Genomic DNA, 15,940 nt, shown 5'->3' with positions numbered 1-15,940 from the left:
TTTTTTTTTTGTTCTACCATTTCAAATATATATGAAATTGAAATTCCCAATCAATCTCATCGTCGTAAATCCAATATTTTAATTAATTTTTTTTTTTTTGCACTATAAGGAATTAAAAGAAGTTATTATTAAAAAAAAAGCAATTCTTAGAAAATTTAATCTCGGCCTTAAAAAAAAGAAAGAAAGAAAACAAAGGGTCCCTTTTTCCACTCTTCGTAGTTTTTGTTTGACACAATCCTCGAGGGCATAGAAAAAAGCAGTAGGAATAACTATAAAAACTGAAAAGTATAGAAGGTGGGATATGCAAAGGGTAAAAATTTGCGGGGGGGGGAGGAAGAGGGAAAAGTAAGAGGCAAAGAAAGTGTTGAAGTATTAAGAGTCGTAGATGTTAAAGGAGGATGGGGGTGTGATGTAGAAACGTACATCTTGAGAGAAGAAGAATACTTAGAAATGCAAGTACGAAAATAGGGTTACTGATCGTAGAAGAGAAAAGAAGAAGAGAAAGAAGAAAAAAAAGAAAGAGCGGGCATATTAGTCCGATTTAGGATAGAATACCTAAAAAAAAAAAACTAAAAAAACTAAGATGTGTAACAAATTCCCGTAGAGAGAACCATATCCCGTTGTCGCCCTCGAGAGGGCGAAAGGCAAAAATAAAATAAAATAAAATAAGTTAAAAAAAAAAACCACCTACACCTAAACCTGACGAAAAAAAAAACGTTAAAAGAAATAATTTGAGGAATATCGTTTTAAGAGTATGGATAGGCGGAATGGAAAAGGGAAAACTAATATGTAAGTTAGATAAAGAAATAACAAATTACAAAAACAAAAAAAAAAAATTGCCGTGAAAAGATGTAGAACCGTCAAACTAAAGCGACACCGGTTCATTAATCTCTCTCTCTCTAAGGGAGGGGACCAAAAAAGAACTCCGATTGTGCGCACATATTTTGACGAAGAAGTTTGCTAAAGAAATTATTTTCTTCTTTAAGATTACTGTACCTACAACTAGGTAATAATAGAATTGTATATAATGATGTAGATTGTATGCGTTATCACAATGTAATTAAAATATAAGACGATGGCTTTTTATACGTATTACATGTGACTAAAGGTTATATTTAAATTGATATCCGGGTAAAAGTAGAAAAGTCCGGGTAATACTTTGTAAGGGTTGGGAAGAAAGAACCTAAAATATTAACTAAACGAGGGACTAGTCTGGTAGATGGTTGAATATATAGCTTTATTTACAAAATAGATGAGCATCCAATTGGTTCGAAATTGTCTTTGAGCAAGACTGGAGATAACAAATAAAAACCTATATCCATATATATAAACTAAATGATGTTCCCTCCTTTGAAAAACGATTTGATCTTAAGGGCCGCAAGAGGTGAGAAAGTAGAGAGACCTCCATGCTGGTTAATGAGACAAGCTGGACGGTATTTACCTGAATACCATGAGGTGAAAGGTGATCGTGACTTCTTTGAGGTTTGTCGTGATGCTGAGGTGGCTTCTGAGATTACCATACAGCCTGTAAGACGTTATGCTGGTCTATTAGATGCTGCTATCATCTTTAGCGATATTTTGGTTATCCCACAGGCTATGGGTATGAAAGTGGAAATGCTTGAAGGTAAAGGTCCACATTTCCCAGAGCCATTGAGAACCTCTGAGGATCTTAATAAAGTTCTAGACTACAAAGTAGATATATTGAAGGAATTGAAATGGGCTTTTGAAGCTATCACCTTGACTAGAAAGAAACTGGATGGCCAAGTTCCATTGTTCGGTTTCTGTGGTGCTCCATGGACTCTATTAGTTTATATGACTGAAGGTGGTGGTTCCCGTTTGTTCAGGTTTGCTAAGCAGTGGCTGAATGAAAAGCCAGAGGAATCTCATAAGCTCCTACAAAAGATTACTGATGTCGCTGTTGAATTCTTGGCTCAGCAAGTTGTTGCAGGTGCCCAAATTCTTCAAGTCTTCGAGAGTTGGGGTGGTGAATTATCAAGTGCTGATTTTGATGAATTCTCCTTGCCATACTTGAGACAAATTGCATCCAAGGTCCCTAAGAGACTACAAGAACTGGGAGTCAAGGAACACATTCCAATGATTGTGTTTGCTAAAGGATCCTGGTATGCTTTGGATAAACTATGTGACTCTGGATACAATGTTGTCTCTCTAGACTGGAGTTGGGATCCAAAAGAAGCTGTCAAGATTAATAATGGTCGTGTGGTTCTACAAGGTAACTTGGACCCTGGTATCATGTACGGTACTGAGGAAATCATTGCTAAGAAGACTAAGCAAATGATTGAAAGCTTCGGAGGTGGTAAGCAAAACTACATTGTCAACTTTGGACACGGCACTCATCCTTTCATGGATACTGAAAAAATCAAGTACTTCTTAGAACAGTGCCATAAGATTGGCTCTAGTTGAGTTCAATTTTTAAATTGTTTTGAAGATATTAACTTTAATGATAAATTATTCCAGTAATTAATGTTGCATTCTTGATATTGTTCTTTATTTTAGATTGAGTTTAGCTTCTGAGTGTTGTTTGATTTTTTCCAGGCCTTGATGACTAAACCTATCTTTAATGAATATATATCATATAATACCGTGATATGAAATATATTTGTTGATAGTAGTAGTAGTAGTATAGTTTAATTCCTTATACAGTTTTTATCGCTCTAATTTTTTTTTTTTAATAAGCACAAATATGCAACAAAGATAGCGGTAAAGTGAGCATATCAAGAAGAAAATGTTGTACATCAACTGTTATTATTATGTTACTTTTGAAATATACCTTAGACTAAACCCTATATTTTTAAAGACTAGCATAACAGCCTTATGAAAAAGTTGTGAAAAAAAAAAATTCACATTTATACAAATTTTGACATATTGTAGGAAGGTAAATACTATTAGAACCATTGTTTAGTAATAGTTTGTAAGTAATAAACACCAAGAATGTCAAAGAATAGTTTTAAAAAGGACGATCTATACGTCTTTGATCTTCCAGATGAATTTATAGATACATTGGAAGTGGTTCAATTTGATACCTATAGGAATGAAATAGAACAAAAAGGATCTGCTAGTGACCCTAATAGATTACCTAAAGATGCTAAGAAGAGACAAATACCGATTGAACTGAAGTGTAAAGTTTGTGTTGATTCAGGGGTAAAATTGGATAGGTCCCATTATCAAACTGATATACATATCTTAAACATCAAAAGAAGCCTGAATGGCTTGCCACCTGTGAACGAAACTGAGTATAGTGCATTAATTAAAGCAGGAGTAGATGAAAACTCACAGGACAATGGAAGTTCGGATAATGATTCAGAAGATGTTGATAAATCAGAAGAGGAAAGTCAATCTGAGGATGAAGAACTAGACAAGATTGAAGAAGAACCAGAAAAGGTTTTAAATAAACTCTCTTTGAGTGAAAAGGCAACAAGTGTAAATATAATGGAAACATCTGATGAAGACTCCCAACTATTCCATCTAAATACCGGTTTACCTCAAATACTCTTCAAATCTACTGCAGAAAATAATGACCATATGTTGGGAATCTTCAAGGTTCTCTTCAATAAAGATAACATCAATGATCCGATGAAAGCTATTCACCGATGGAATGATCCTGAAGTAATAATGACATCTGTATCTGCAGTGTTTGTAGTTGGTGGAGGACATTTTGCCGGTGCTATTGTTTCGCACCAACGTCGCAATGCCAAAACTATTGTACGCACCAAGAAAAATGACTTGAGTATAAATGAACAGTGTGTCCAATTTTTGGAGCATAAAACCTTTCATAGATACACAACAAGAAGGAAACAAGGTGGTTCACAGTCTGCTATGGATAATGCAAAAGGGAAAGCTAATTCTGCAGGTTCTACTTTGCGTAGATACAATGAAGTAGCGTTAAAGACAGATATTCAAAACTTGCTACAGCAATGGAAGCAATATTTGGATAAGTGTGAAAATATTTATATCAGAGCAAGAAGTAGCCAAGACAAAAAGATATTCATAGCAGATGGATTGCTGAATAAAGACGATTCTAGAATAAAAGGTATTCCATTTACAACTAATAGGCCTACAGTAGGTGAATTGCGGAAGATATGGTGTGAACTAACCTATCTGAAGGAAGTATCAAAACCACAACCTATTAAGAAAGAGGAGGATGAAACTAAACCGAAGCAGAACAACCAGAAGAAGGATAAGAAGGACATTCAGAAGGAGCTAACAGAAGAAGAAAAACACACTGAGGAAGTAATCACGTTATTGAAGAAGAGCAGAGCGCCGTTATTAATTGCATATTTAAGAAAAAATAAACTGGACCCAAATTTTATATTAATGCCCGAAACAAAATACTCTATCACACCTACTATGCTCCATTTTGCCTCTAATAACGGATTGAAACAGATGGTTACAATTCTTTTAACTACTATTAAATGTGATCCTACTATTAAAAACGAATTGGGCAAAACAGCATGGGATTTGACTAGGAATGTTGGAGTTCAGCATTCATTTCAAAAAGCCAGATACTCCTTGGGAGAAGAATATACTAATTGGGAGGAAGCACACGTTGGCGAACCCTTGAGTAAAGAACAGATTGAAGAAATGGAAAGAAACAAAGATGAGAAAGAAAAATTGGAAAGACAAGAACTTATGAAAAAGGAATTAGAGCATGTGAAAGAATTGCAAAGGCAAGAAAAGGCAGCTAGAATTGATGAGATCGAGTTAAGACGGGGAAAAGGCAGTCGTCTAAACTCAGCGAATGCCCCAGGTTTAATGAAAGTTTCGGAGCAGAATTTAAATTCATTATCGGAAGATCAGAAGAGGAGGTTAATGCGTGAACAGAGAGCAAGGGCGGCAGAAGCGAGGATGATGAAAAATATGGGTAAATGAGCATATGTGCTGAAGAGTTTGAGATTTATAAAAAGTATGACAGATTTTTCAGGAATAAAAAAAACCATTGATAGATTTAGTGTAACGTTAAAAGAAAAATATATTTATATTTTTTGGTTCTTTATCTAAAAGGATTTATAAAATCATTAAATATACATTAGAATAGATCAAAAAAGAGAAATACTAAATGATTTCATCTTAAGAGATCAATTTTTATACGGGGGGCATTAAACAAATGATCTTTACAGAATAAAAAAGGTTTTGAATTTTTTGTATTGGGAAAGACTATGCTTAGTTTCTGGAGTTGATGATGTCAACGAATTCTGGCTTCAAAGAAGCACCACCGACCAAGAAACCATCGACGTCAGCCTTGTCCTTGAAAGTGTGAGCGTTAGCACCGTTAGCGGAACCACCGTACAAGATTCTGGTCTTTTCAGCAACCTCCTTACCTAGCTTGGTAGCCAAGAAGTCTCTGATAGACTTGTGGATGTCTTGAGCATCTTCAGCAGTAGCAGCCAAACCAGTACCAATAGCCCAGACTGGTTCGTAAGCAATGACAACGTTGGTCCAGTCCTTAACTTCAGCAATGACAGCGTTCAATTGCTTTTGGACGACATCCAAGGTGATACCGGCCTTCTTTTCGTCCAAAGTTTCACCGATACACAAGATGACGGAAACACCGTTGTCCAAAGCGAACTTGGTCTTTTCAGCGATCAACTTGTCATCTTCGTGGAAGTAAGTTCTTCTCTCAGAGTGACCCAAGATGGTCCAGTTAACACCGATGTCCTTCAATTGTTCAACGGAGTTTTCACCAGTGTAAGCACCGGAAGCCTTGGTGTAGGTGTTTTGACCACCAACCTTGACTTGCTTCTTGGTGACAAGAGAGTTAGTGTAGTCCAAGTAGGTAGCTGGTGGGCAGATAACGACTTCGACGTTTTCAGAGATAGAAGCATCGTTCAATCTCTCAACGATTTCCTTAATAGACTTCTTGGAACCGTTCAATTTGAAGTTACCACCGACGAAGAAAGTTCTAGCCATTTTGTATTATATGTAATTAGTTGTTTTGTGTGAGGTTATACAATTACAGGGATTTTATGGAAAGAAAAAAAAGAAGCAGGTATAGACAATAATAATAGGAAGAACAAGGTAATAAAGGAAAGATAAAACAAGACTTCAAGATTGTTTTATTTAAATAATAATTCAATTCAAGTTTGTTGAGAGATATATTAAAAAAAAAAAGAAATTGGATATAAGAAAAGGAAAAAATTTTTCTTCTGTCTATCCTTGTGAGTTCATGTGTGATGCCTTTGTTACTGGTTGCTTTGTCTCTTTAATTGTGGCATGGTCTCTCTATACTATTATATTTCTTAGCGTAACTTTTGATTTCTATGAGAGTGAAATGTGTCTTTTTAAGGCGTAATCCTTTAAACAAGCATTGTAAGCTCTATTGGCCCACCATTGCGGGAGCATCTCAGTTATGAAAAGAAAGAGTACAGAATCACACACACACTCACACATCTCTGTATCAATCTCTTCTTAGTAGAAACTATGTGCACTTCAGGCGGAAAACAATGGTAGTTGAAGTTAGGTACCCACGGTACTTGGGAAGACGAGGTAATTTCTCTATGTGGCACTGGTATGAACATTAACACCACAAGACCCCGAAGTTGGCATGAAATGATAAAGAGTGGAATCCCATTGATCCGTCGCATCTCAAGCATTAGTCTAAAGCTTTCACAAGAAAATAACGCTCTGTCAATTACGTCATTAAAATGGGCATCTTTTTGTGGAATCCATGGTGTATGGGTGTATGGATGTGTGTTAGGATTGTTACCCGGATATTGCTCTAATTTCAAAAACAAAATAAATCACCTGATTGTTATGTTTTATTGATGTCCTCTATTTTAATGTTTTGGTGAGTAAATCAATAGCTTTCACTAGTTACAGCTGACATACATATAGTGCCGTTATTAGTTATTAGCATCTCGAGGTGATAGAGATTTACATTGCATTGTTGAAATTTATGAAAGAAATAAATAGATAATACTTTGAGTAGTACAACAAAACACAATGCTATCAAAAAATGTCTTGAATTAATTAGAGATACCCTCTGTCCCCGCTTTCTTTTTATTTTTTTATTTTTTTTTGTAAAATGAATTACAGTTATATTATTTATGTACTTGTTATATATTAAGTCATTAATTCGTTCTCTGCTTCAAGGGTAGACCATTTTGGCAGTACTGTTCTTAACACATACTTGTTTAGATTCTCATCGAGTTCCATTACCATTAAACTTCCGTTTGGAACATTGGTAAAGGATTCGAATTCCTCATAGGTCCATCTGAACCACTTCATTAGAAATACTCTTGAGTAAATACCATGAGTAACCAGTACCACTACATCTCTACCTTGTGACAATGTTTTGAATTGAAAATGGCGGTACAATGTGTCCTGGAAACTGGCAACTCTATCGTAAACATCTGCTGCACTCTCACCCTCTGGGAACCTAAAGAAGAAATGCCCATAAGTTTTCCTCTTTTCCATCACGTCCTGCATGCTACTTACTTCCTGATAGTTACCGAAATCTTGTTCTCTTAGCCGAGGCTCGTCGATAATTCTGTACCGTAGGTATTTGGTCTGCTGTTCAGGGCCATCTGTACAGTGTGTACTCTCATCGTTCTCATAGACACCGCTGTTCTCGAGGTCATGAGGCCAAACAGCATGTTTTTGCTTCCCGCCAGGGTTATAACTTAGACCCTCACACATATGCACACCATTATTTAGTTCATTATACTCGTCAATAACATCTAGTATCCCTTTTAGCGTTTGCCTAGTCCTCTTATAAGGGGATGTATAAAATACGATATTCGTATCAACGTTGTCCTGCTTAGGATGGTAATCTCTCAACTCAAGAGTCTTATGAGTACCAGGAAGAGCATATTTCTCACTTAATGCGTCAATGACCTCCTTGTTGCCGACATTCAAGAGATTAAGCAATTTAACTCCTGCTAAGTTTGCCTGTTTCTTACCATACGGCGTAAGCGGAATTAAGTGATTTGGCGTAACTTCATTAATTGTTTTGTCCTTGTTAGATTCACTCTCACCATGCCTTATTAAAACTATCAACCTTGGTCTATTATAATTTGAATCCATTTTCTTCTATTACTCGTGTAGGTGGGACTCCCCTTTTTTTTTATTTTTTTTCTGTTACTATTTTTCTATTTTTTTTTCCCTTCACTATTTAGTTTATTAGAATTAGTTATTAGGTATTATTATTCTATTCTCTTAAATAACATTATTATTATTATAAAGATATCATCGTTATTATATGAATATTTTAATTAAAATTAAATTAATAAAGCTAAGTTCCCCTCTTTCTATTCTTTTTACGTAAGGCTCCTACAGCGCGCGCAGTCATAAAGACCTTAATATTTTTTGCTGTCCCTTTATAGTCTTGGGTAGAACATAAAAGAGAGAAACTCAAGAGAGAAACTCAAGAGGGAAGGGGGGCTAGAATCCGGGTAAGCTTAAAAGAGGGTAAAGAGTGCTAGAAATCCGGTGATGGGTAATGTGATTGACACTTTCTCGGAAACGTGAGGGATATAGATTGAGGTCAAAGATAGTTCATTTTTGAGGATATCAAAACTATGTAGGATATAAACAATATTATACTATAATAAATTATAAGTATACTATATAAAATTAAAAGTATACTATATTAAATTAAAAGTATACTGTAAATAATCTCCCCGCCCCTGCTCTCCCCCATATCTTGTTTGTTTCTATTTCTTATTGTTTAATTAGACACAATGAAGACTATCAATTATATATATGTGTTTTTTTTTCCAGTTATTTTTTACCCTACATTGGTATGATAAACACAATAAAAGAGATAACAAGTCCATTTTTAATCTGTTGCTGGGAGATAACCGAATAAACTCCGTCTATAACAACAACAAAGAAAACATTAAACCAATTTCTATATTTGGGTAGTTCTATTTTTATTTTATTTTTTATGTAACTAGAATTCTTCCGGAGAAATGTGTCGAAGAGAACTCCGGAACAATTTATCTGTCTCGAGAAGTAAATCTAATTTTCTTATTATCTTTTTTAGTCACCTTAGTAGTCGTTAAGAGAGGGTTAAGCTTTCTAAAATAATATATCCACTTTTCCTTTTCAAGGTCTTTATTATATTTTAAGTTCATATCTCGGTATTATAAGCCACTCTACCCTCTGTCACCCCCGCAATTAATTTCATTCATTGGTTCTCCAATAATATTTTCCCACACATTTACTCATACTTATTTTTCCACACTTGTGTTTTTGCTAGACCATCTCGGGTTTTAACTTTAACGTGTACTCAAAACAAAAAGCCCACCGGAATCTCATTGAGAGAAAAAGAAATTAAAATAAAAGAAAATAGTAGGAAACCTGTGCCTAGCAATTATCTCAAGGATCTACAGAAAAAAAAAGAAAAAAAACATGACAGCATAAAGAAAAAATAAATTTAGCGGGGTTCATTGTATTCAAAAGTCGAGGGCCAAAAAAATAAAATCTAATAAAAAAACAAAATGTTGTAGAGGGGTGACGGATCGGACAAGAGTTAGTAGCAAAGGAACTTTAATATTTCTTTTTTTATTGTTTAATATTAGAATAAAAAACTTCGATTAACTGAAAATGGAAATTCGAAGATGTCAACAAACGTAAGGAAGGTGTCAACAGACGTAAGAAAGGTTTCAAATTTCGTAGAAATTATATCAACAGACGTAGGGAAAATTTTTTTTTTTGTTGAGTGGAGTTTTCTTCTATGAATTTAATGTAGAATGAAGTATTGGAGGTAAAGAAGGCGGGGCTTCTACACTCCCCTGTTACCACGGTATGCCCGTGTAAAAAATTTAGAGAAGAAAAGTAGACAGTAGAAAAAAAAAATGAGGGGCCAAAATTGGGGACAATAAGCCAACCCACAGATGGACAGTGACCTCATCAGTAAGAAAGTCCCTATTCCACATCGTTCCACTGTCTCGAGAATATCGGCATCAAAGCCATTTTTTTCTTTTGGACTGAGCTGTCCCAAAAAGGGCTTTGCTGACCCAAAAAAGGCCCTGTCTTTAAACCCGGAAAGAAGATTATTTGGCCTTAAATTTATCTTTGTTGTCCCCGATAGTCCCATTTCACTCAGATTTGGGTCACATAATTTCCTCTTTGGGCTCACTTATTGAGCCCTTTTTTTTTTTTACTCCTTTTTCTTGACCTGTCCACATTTTCCATTTTCCTATTTTTTGGGCTAGTCCCTATTCTCTACTTTTACATAAGTTTTTACTTTGTACATTCCTGATGAATCAGAGAAAATCATTCTCCCTTTCTGCGATATTTTCTGAGATCTTTCCACACTTATTTTTGATTTTCCCCCGTTCTATCAAAAATTTGTTGGTGTCCCTCCCGGGGGGAGGCTAAAGTCCATTTGTTCCTTGCCCCGTTGTCTGGCCCTTTGTCCCCCCTACCATCATCACCTAATGTATTGGGCAGCAATGACTAAAGATTTGTGTAATCTTGTTAGACAATACCGTATATCAGTGACATTCTCGATAGACCCAAAAAAAAAAGAATAATAATTATGAAATAAGCCTCTATCATTCCTCCCCACCAAGAAGATAAAAAAATGGCTTTTCCACTGTGTGTTTGGGCCCACCAATTAGTTTTGACCCTCTTTTTTTGGGTTAAAAAAAAACCACTAGTTGTCCCCCGCTCCTCTGTCCTCTGTCTACACTAATTCCTCTTTCATTTCTGCATTATGCAAGAAGCACATCTCCGACCACTTCCTATCCTCCCTTTCTCTTTCTTTCCGGTCCCCTCCTTCCAACTTCCACCTCGCCTCCCCCCCCTCATTCCACAGACAATTACGTACCCATCACCGGAAAAATCATCATTTTTCTATTAAAAAAATAAATTTGATAAATGTGATGCATCTATCTTCCGTTGGGTTTCTTCCGATTTTCCTTCAAAATATCTCAGAAAGGTTCGTACAAATTAGGTGAGAATTATTCGAAACCTTCGATGCTCCTCACCTTTTAGTTCTTCGAAGCCTAAAAGTTTTTTCATTTGTTTTTATTTAATAATTCATTATTCTATAAATTTTTTATGGCATTTTTTCTTTTTCTCCTTAGAACACTACGTACCATATGGCATAATCGAAGAGGTGAACCAAAATTAAAATTAAGGTAGTTACTTGTTGCGTACCTGTCAAAAAATAACATAAGCTAGTCATTATTATTAGAATTTGATTTAATAAAAGTGATGAGCGGTAATACATTGGGTAAAAAAAAGAAAACGGTAAGTTGCCAATTGATAGTTAGTATATATATATTAGCCATGTAAAATATTTATATATATAATTGTAGTTTTCTTTATTAAGAGTTGCTTCTGCAATTTCTACACCGTAACAATTACTATACATTTGATATTTTTTTACTAACGTATAATATATTGGAACATTCACATATAGAACTGTGAAATTTTTTTTGTTTAAATAGCTACCTTTCTCAATTGGTATTCACATTAAGGAAAATGAAAAAAAAAGAACGTGATCGGAAGAGAAAGCTATCAGTGGTAGAAACTCCAGATAGTATATACTCAGATGATATATTTTATCCTAAACAGAGGCGTATAGGACGCAATGATAGTACATCTACTGTACCGAGACAGTCTTCTGCATTGTCTTTGAAATATGGGCAAATAAATAGTTCGGTTCCTGCTCCTCCAGTTCTAGTCTCGAGCCAAAGTGATAATAGCTCAAGCTGTGGATACACAAGTTTCAGTACGGATGATAACTCTCACAAAAATTTCAGTCACAACAATAATAACACTTTCAATAGACCTAATAATATCATCAAACAAAACAGTTTCTTTTCCAATTGCGACTTTTTAAAAAATAGCTCACTCCAACATGTTGATAATGATAATTTATTGGACGATGAGAATAATCATGATAAATCCGAACCTGATGAGGATGATGAAGACGAACAGTTTCGAAACCCAAATTGTGATATATCAAACTATTTCTCATCAATATATGTTACCTTCAATTCGAACAATGTCTTCCAACCGAGGTTCGATACCATCACTGAGGCCGAGAGGAGAGCTAAAAGCTACACTTTCGGTTATGATGATTACAGAATCAAGAAACCAACTAAAGGAACAATTAACAATTTCATGCGTGTCATGAAAAGTAAACAAAATAAATCAAATAGTATCACCACGTCACCTAAAGATGAACAACCGTTGAACGTTCCAAAAAGTGTCTGAGAAAGGTACTGAAATATGGACCAAAAAAAAAAAAAACCTAATCAATTTTTTCCAATTGCATATCAAATAAATGAATTTCTGTATTCTTGTGAATACCTACAACTTTTTTTATTTTTATTTCATTTTTATTTTCATGTCTTCAATTCTCTCACCGACAGCTATAGACTGTTTATTACTGAAAAAATACAGAACTGTCACATCCCGTTAATATTTTTTATTGAACTTAACTTTACTTCGACTCTAATTATGCCTGTACAAACTTTATACATAGAAGCTATTAAAATTTAGTGCACTTTTTTTTATTATTTTTGTTTCAATTTATATATACTAGTTAAAATAGATAGATATAAACACCGAAATATAGAATCATTAAATTAAATCAAACTAAATGCTATGCTGTTTTCATTTTTAGTTGAAATCTTTCATTACAGAAAATCTTGATAAGGAAGTTCCCTGTCCAGATTTGGAAAACTGTAAAACACATAAAACTGAAAAATACATCAAAATTGAAAACCTAATTTTTCAATCAATGAGTCAATTGCTTCAAAATTCAAGTCATTATTAGCGAAGGAAAGATGTTTCTCTGATACGATATGCTGTTCCAGACATTCGTATTTTACCCTACAGTTTTCACAGTAGCCTGAGTTTTTAACAACAGGTCTCTTTACTGAAATATTATTGGTAATTGAATGGGAATTTCCGGCTTGGGAGATATTTTGTACCGATGCTGTTTTTTTCAGATTAGTATTGATTTCAGCTGATTTGGGTGCCAATTGTAGAGATAAGCCATGATGATTTTCTATTTCCTCTACAGCTTCAACAGGATTGCCAGCCTTATGTTGTTGATTTGTATCGGTTGAGTTTGATTGAGCCTTACTTCCAATTGATACTGATGCTGAGGTACTAGTCAAATTTCTGGTACCCAATTTTCTATCCACTACAAACCTACTCAAACTTTTCAAGTTCTTACTCATGACACTTGCTTTCGTAGGTCCTAGACCATTACCAAAAGATGTAGCTATATCGTTCGACTGATGAACACCACTTGCCTTTATCTCATATGGTTCCCTAGCATATTTCTTCACCGTACAAAGGTCATCAGGAAATTCTTCTGTTTCGTGCCTATTCAGAAGTGGAGTTACCAATTTATTTTTTATGTCTGTTCTGAGGGATGGGATATGGCCCTTCCAGCTCTCTTCATTCCCTACCTCTTCATTAAATGCAAGCTTATCATCTCCTTCATTTATAACCTCGACCTTTTCTTCCTTTTCCATTGTGTTATTGTTCAAATCATGTCGTATCCCATTATCACTACCTATATTTTCGCCTGTAGTCTGTGACATCTCATCCTCCTCTTTGATTTCTGCTATTTTCTTTCTAGCCTGTTCCTTTTTGTATTGGTCTTGCCATTTCTCAAAACATTGAGCCGAATCAAGACAGAGATGTGGAATGAATATTAAATCTGTGGTCTTTTCGAGCGTTGGGTCAGCGTGATGCTGGTATAAATTCTTCAGTTTTAATGCATATTTCTTATTTGCCTTGTCACGGTAGTATCTTTTACTTACTCTCTTATACGAACTTTCATCGCAGGATCTATCCCCAATAAAAGGACATCTACCAAAGGTACCCATTTTTAGGCTGGGATATGGCAGGCTATTAGGATTGGATAACTCCTGAGGTTTCCACTCCAATGTTATTATTGGGGCCCATGTCTGCCATAGGTCGTACATGTAAATATGAGGATATTTGAAGTAATGAATATCATCTCTACGTGTCCTTGGATCTCTGTCTGATGGACCATAAAGTTTTTCATTTTGTAGTAAATTCGAGAGTGATGGAGAAGCAAGTGCCGTTAACTTATTCTTTTCAAGGTTTTCTAAATCAACATCTAGGTTTCTCAAAAATCTAGTGGCCTTTTCGTATCCCCACACCTTCATATAACTCTTTTTCGCCCTAGCCAAAATATCACTTTCATTTAATTGGTGAATATTATCAACTGACCTGCTGGAGATCACAATAGTTACACTTGTATCAAAGAATTGTGTGATTTGAGCTCCTAGAGACATGAAGCCACATTTTAGAAGTAATTTTCTCTTCTCTAATTTACTCTTCACGTACTTGGTTATTTCTGGTTCATCAGTAGTATCGAAGTATATCCTAGAATCACGTTTCATAATTTTCCTCCAGTTCAATTGCCATTCTAGTAGTTCATTAGGTGCGATTTTAGCATTATTATTTGTATTTGAAATGGTTGCAGATGCACCTATATCGTTTTTATTAGGGTTGTCAACATTTTTCAATGCAGCATTCTTGTTTACTTGTACAGCACCTTCAATAGATCGACCTCTTTCCAGTTTTGCACGTTTTCTTAGCTGTAGCGACTCGTTCGTGTTATCCAAAATGCGCTTTTTCAGCTCCTTCTCATCGTTGGCCATTGGATAACCTGACTGCTTCGAATTAGCATCAGTTTCTTTCAAAGGCGAACGAACAAGATACATAGGTGGATCATTTGAAGCCATATTTTTCTTCTCTTTCTTTGTCGATACAAAACTATTTGTTATTTCTCTAAACGTATGTCCTTCCAATTATATTTGTTTCTCTCTTTCTGTATATCTTCTTTAAGCGCCTTGTCTAAATTCACCAACTATTTTTTTTGTTTATCTCAATTGAGAAAATTTGAATCAAGATTAGCAATGGTAGTGACACTTCCAAAACGAAAAACTCTTATTCACCTTATTTTAAGAAATCTGTATTTCCTAATAGCTTATACAGAAGATGGATATATCGAGCTTTAGTGAATATATCTTATCGCTTCTTTTAAAAACAAAAAGTACAGCCTTTACTAGATAAATAAAACAGTATCCTGAACACTGACAGCCTAATGAATGTGACCTATATCTGTTTCCTAGTTGATATTATATCTAACTGGATTTGAATCTAACAATTGATTTGTTTAAGTTAGCTATTCTTTTTTGTTATTCTAAACTTTCTTCACTCGGGAGGGGCCTAATCTTTGTTATTTGTTAATGCGTTTTCGCGATTTTCATCATAAAAAAAAAGAAAGAAAAAAAAGAGAAGGAAAAAAGAAAAGATGACATTTTGTTTAGGCGGTGGAATGGCTGCGTATTCACATGATCTGTTCGTAAAAATAGATAATAGGGCATTAAAACTATAACCTATCTAGTATTTAGTATTATATTATATCATATTATATATCCTACTGTATTATATATCTTTATTATAGTAAATTGATTTTTATTACAGCATTCCTAAATTCAGTTTAATTGTGTGCATAGTCCGCACTATTAATGTTATGTTTATATGTATGGTATAGAAGAAAGAATATCAACTTAAGATAATGAGTTATTTTGTGTAGAACCCAACGTATTTGGGAGATCCAATATATGAATATATGTATGTTTATAAATATATATAACATATAAAGAAATAAGACAAATAATGATAGTGTATTTATTTAGATGTAGGGGTTAAAACGAAAAGTCTTTAAGGGCATATCTAACATTTATATCATAACGATGAAACTTAATAAAATATATTATATATTTTGTTTTATTTATTTAGTTGTAAATTTCTAAAAGATGGTTTTTTTTTTTGTAAGAATGATTAATTAATAGTAGAAAAGTAAAAGGATGTGGATTAATAGAAAAGTAAAGGATGTGGATTAATAATAAAAAAAATATAATTTAGCTGATGCAATAATGATTAAAAAAAAAAAAAGAACATGATAGGG

General features: G+C 34.4%; 6 protein-coding genes across 6 annotated transcripts; 3 read left to right on the top strand and 3 right to left on the bottom strand.

Moving 5' to 3' along the window:
* Nucleotides 1–1,335: 1,335 nt before the first annotated feature.
* On the top strand, nucleotides 1,336–2,421 carry HEM12 (uroporphyrinogen decarboxylase HEM12; the record flags this gene model as incomplete). The annotated part of the gene is made up of 1 exon (XM_071052933.1): nucleotides 1,336–2,421. The coding sequence occupies one exon, from the start codon at nucleotides 1,336–1,338 to the stop codon at nucleotides 2,419–2,421; it is 1,086 nt and encodes a 361-aa protein (XP_070911183.1).
* A 528-nt stretch (nucleotides 2,422–2,949) lies between these two features.
* VMS1 (Vms1p) lies at nucleotides 2,950–4,887 on the top strand (the record flags this gene model as incomplete). Its single annotated transcript, XM_071052932.1, has 1 exon — nucleotides 2,950–4,887. The coding sequence occupies one exon, from the start codon at nucleotides 2,950–2,952 to the stop codon at nucleotides 4,885–4,887; it is 1,938 nt and encodes a 645-aa protein (XP_070911182.1).
* Nucleotides 4,888–5,178: 291 nt separating this feature from the next.
* On the bottom strand, nucleotides 5,179–5,925 carry TPI1 (triose-phosphate isomerase TPI1; the record flags this gene model as incomplete). Its single annotated transcript, XM_071052931.1, has 1 exon — nucleotides 5,179–5,925. One exon carries the CDS (start codon nucleotides 5,923–5,925, stop codon nucleotides 5,179–5,181), a length of 747 nt encoding a protein of 248 aa, XP_070911181.1.
* A 1,152-nt stretch (nucleotides 5,926–7,077) lies between these two features.
* DET1 (acid phosphatase DET1) lies at nucleotides 7,078–8,040 on the bottom strand (the record flags this gene model as incomplete). Its single annotated transcript, XM_071052930.1, has 1 exon — nucleotides 7,078–8,040. One exon carries the CDS (start codon nucleotides 8,038–8,040, stop codon nucleotides 7,078–7,080), a length of 963 nt encoding a protein of 320 aa, XP_070911180.1.
* Nucleotides 8,041–11,451: 3,411 nt separating this feature from the next.
* RNJ42_02764 (uncharacterized protein) lies at nucleotides 11,452–12,189 on the top strand (the record flags this gene model as incomplete). Its single annotated transcript, XM_071052929.1, has 1 exon — nucleotides 11,452–12,189. One exon carries the CDS (start codon nucleotides 11,452–11,454, stop codon nucleotides 12,187–12,189), a length of 738 nt encoding a protein of 245 aa, XP_070911179.1.
* A 500-nt stretch (nucleotides 12,190–12,689) lies between these two features.
* On the bottom strand, nucleotides 12,690–14,708 carry DBF4 (protein serine/threonine kinase activating protein DBF4; the record flags this gene model as incomplete). The annotated part of the gene is made up of 1 exon (XM_071052928.1): nucleotides 12,690–14,708. One exon carries the CDS (start codon nucleotides 14,706–14,708, stop codon nucleotides 12,690–12,692), a length of 2,019 nt encoding a protein of 672 aa, XP_070911178.1.
* Nucleotides 14,709–15,940: the final 1,232 nt, after the last annotated feature.

Source organism: Nakaseomyces bracarensis (assembly GCF_045282275.1).
Source record: "Nakaseomyces bracarensis strain CBM3 chromosome Unknown Scaff10_0, whole genome shotgun sequence".
Lineage (NCBI taxonomy): Eukaryota > Fungi > Ascomycota > Saccharomycetes > Saccharomycetales > Saccharomycetaceae > Nakaseomyces > Nakaseomyces bracarensis.
This window is presented reverse-complemented; position numbering and strand designations above follow the sequence as displayed.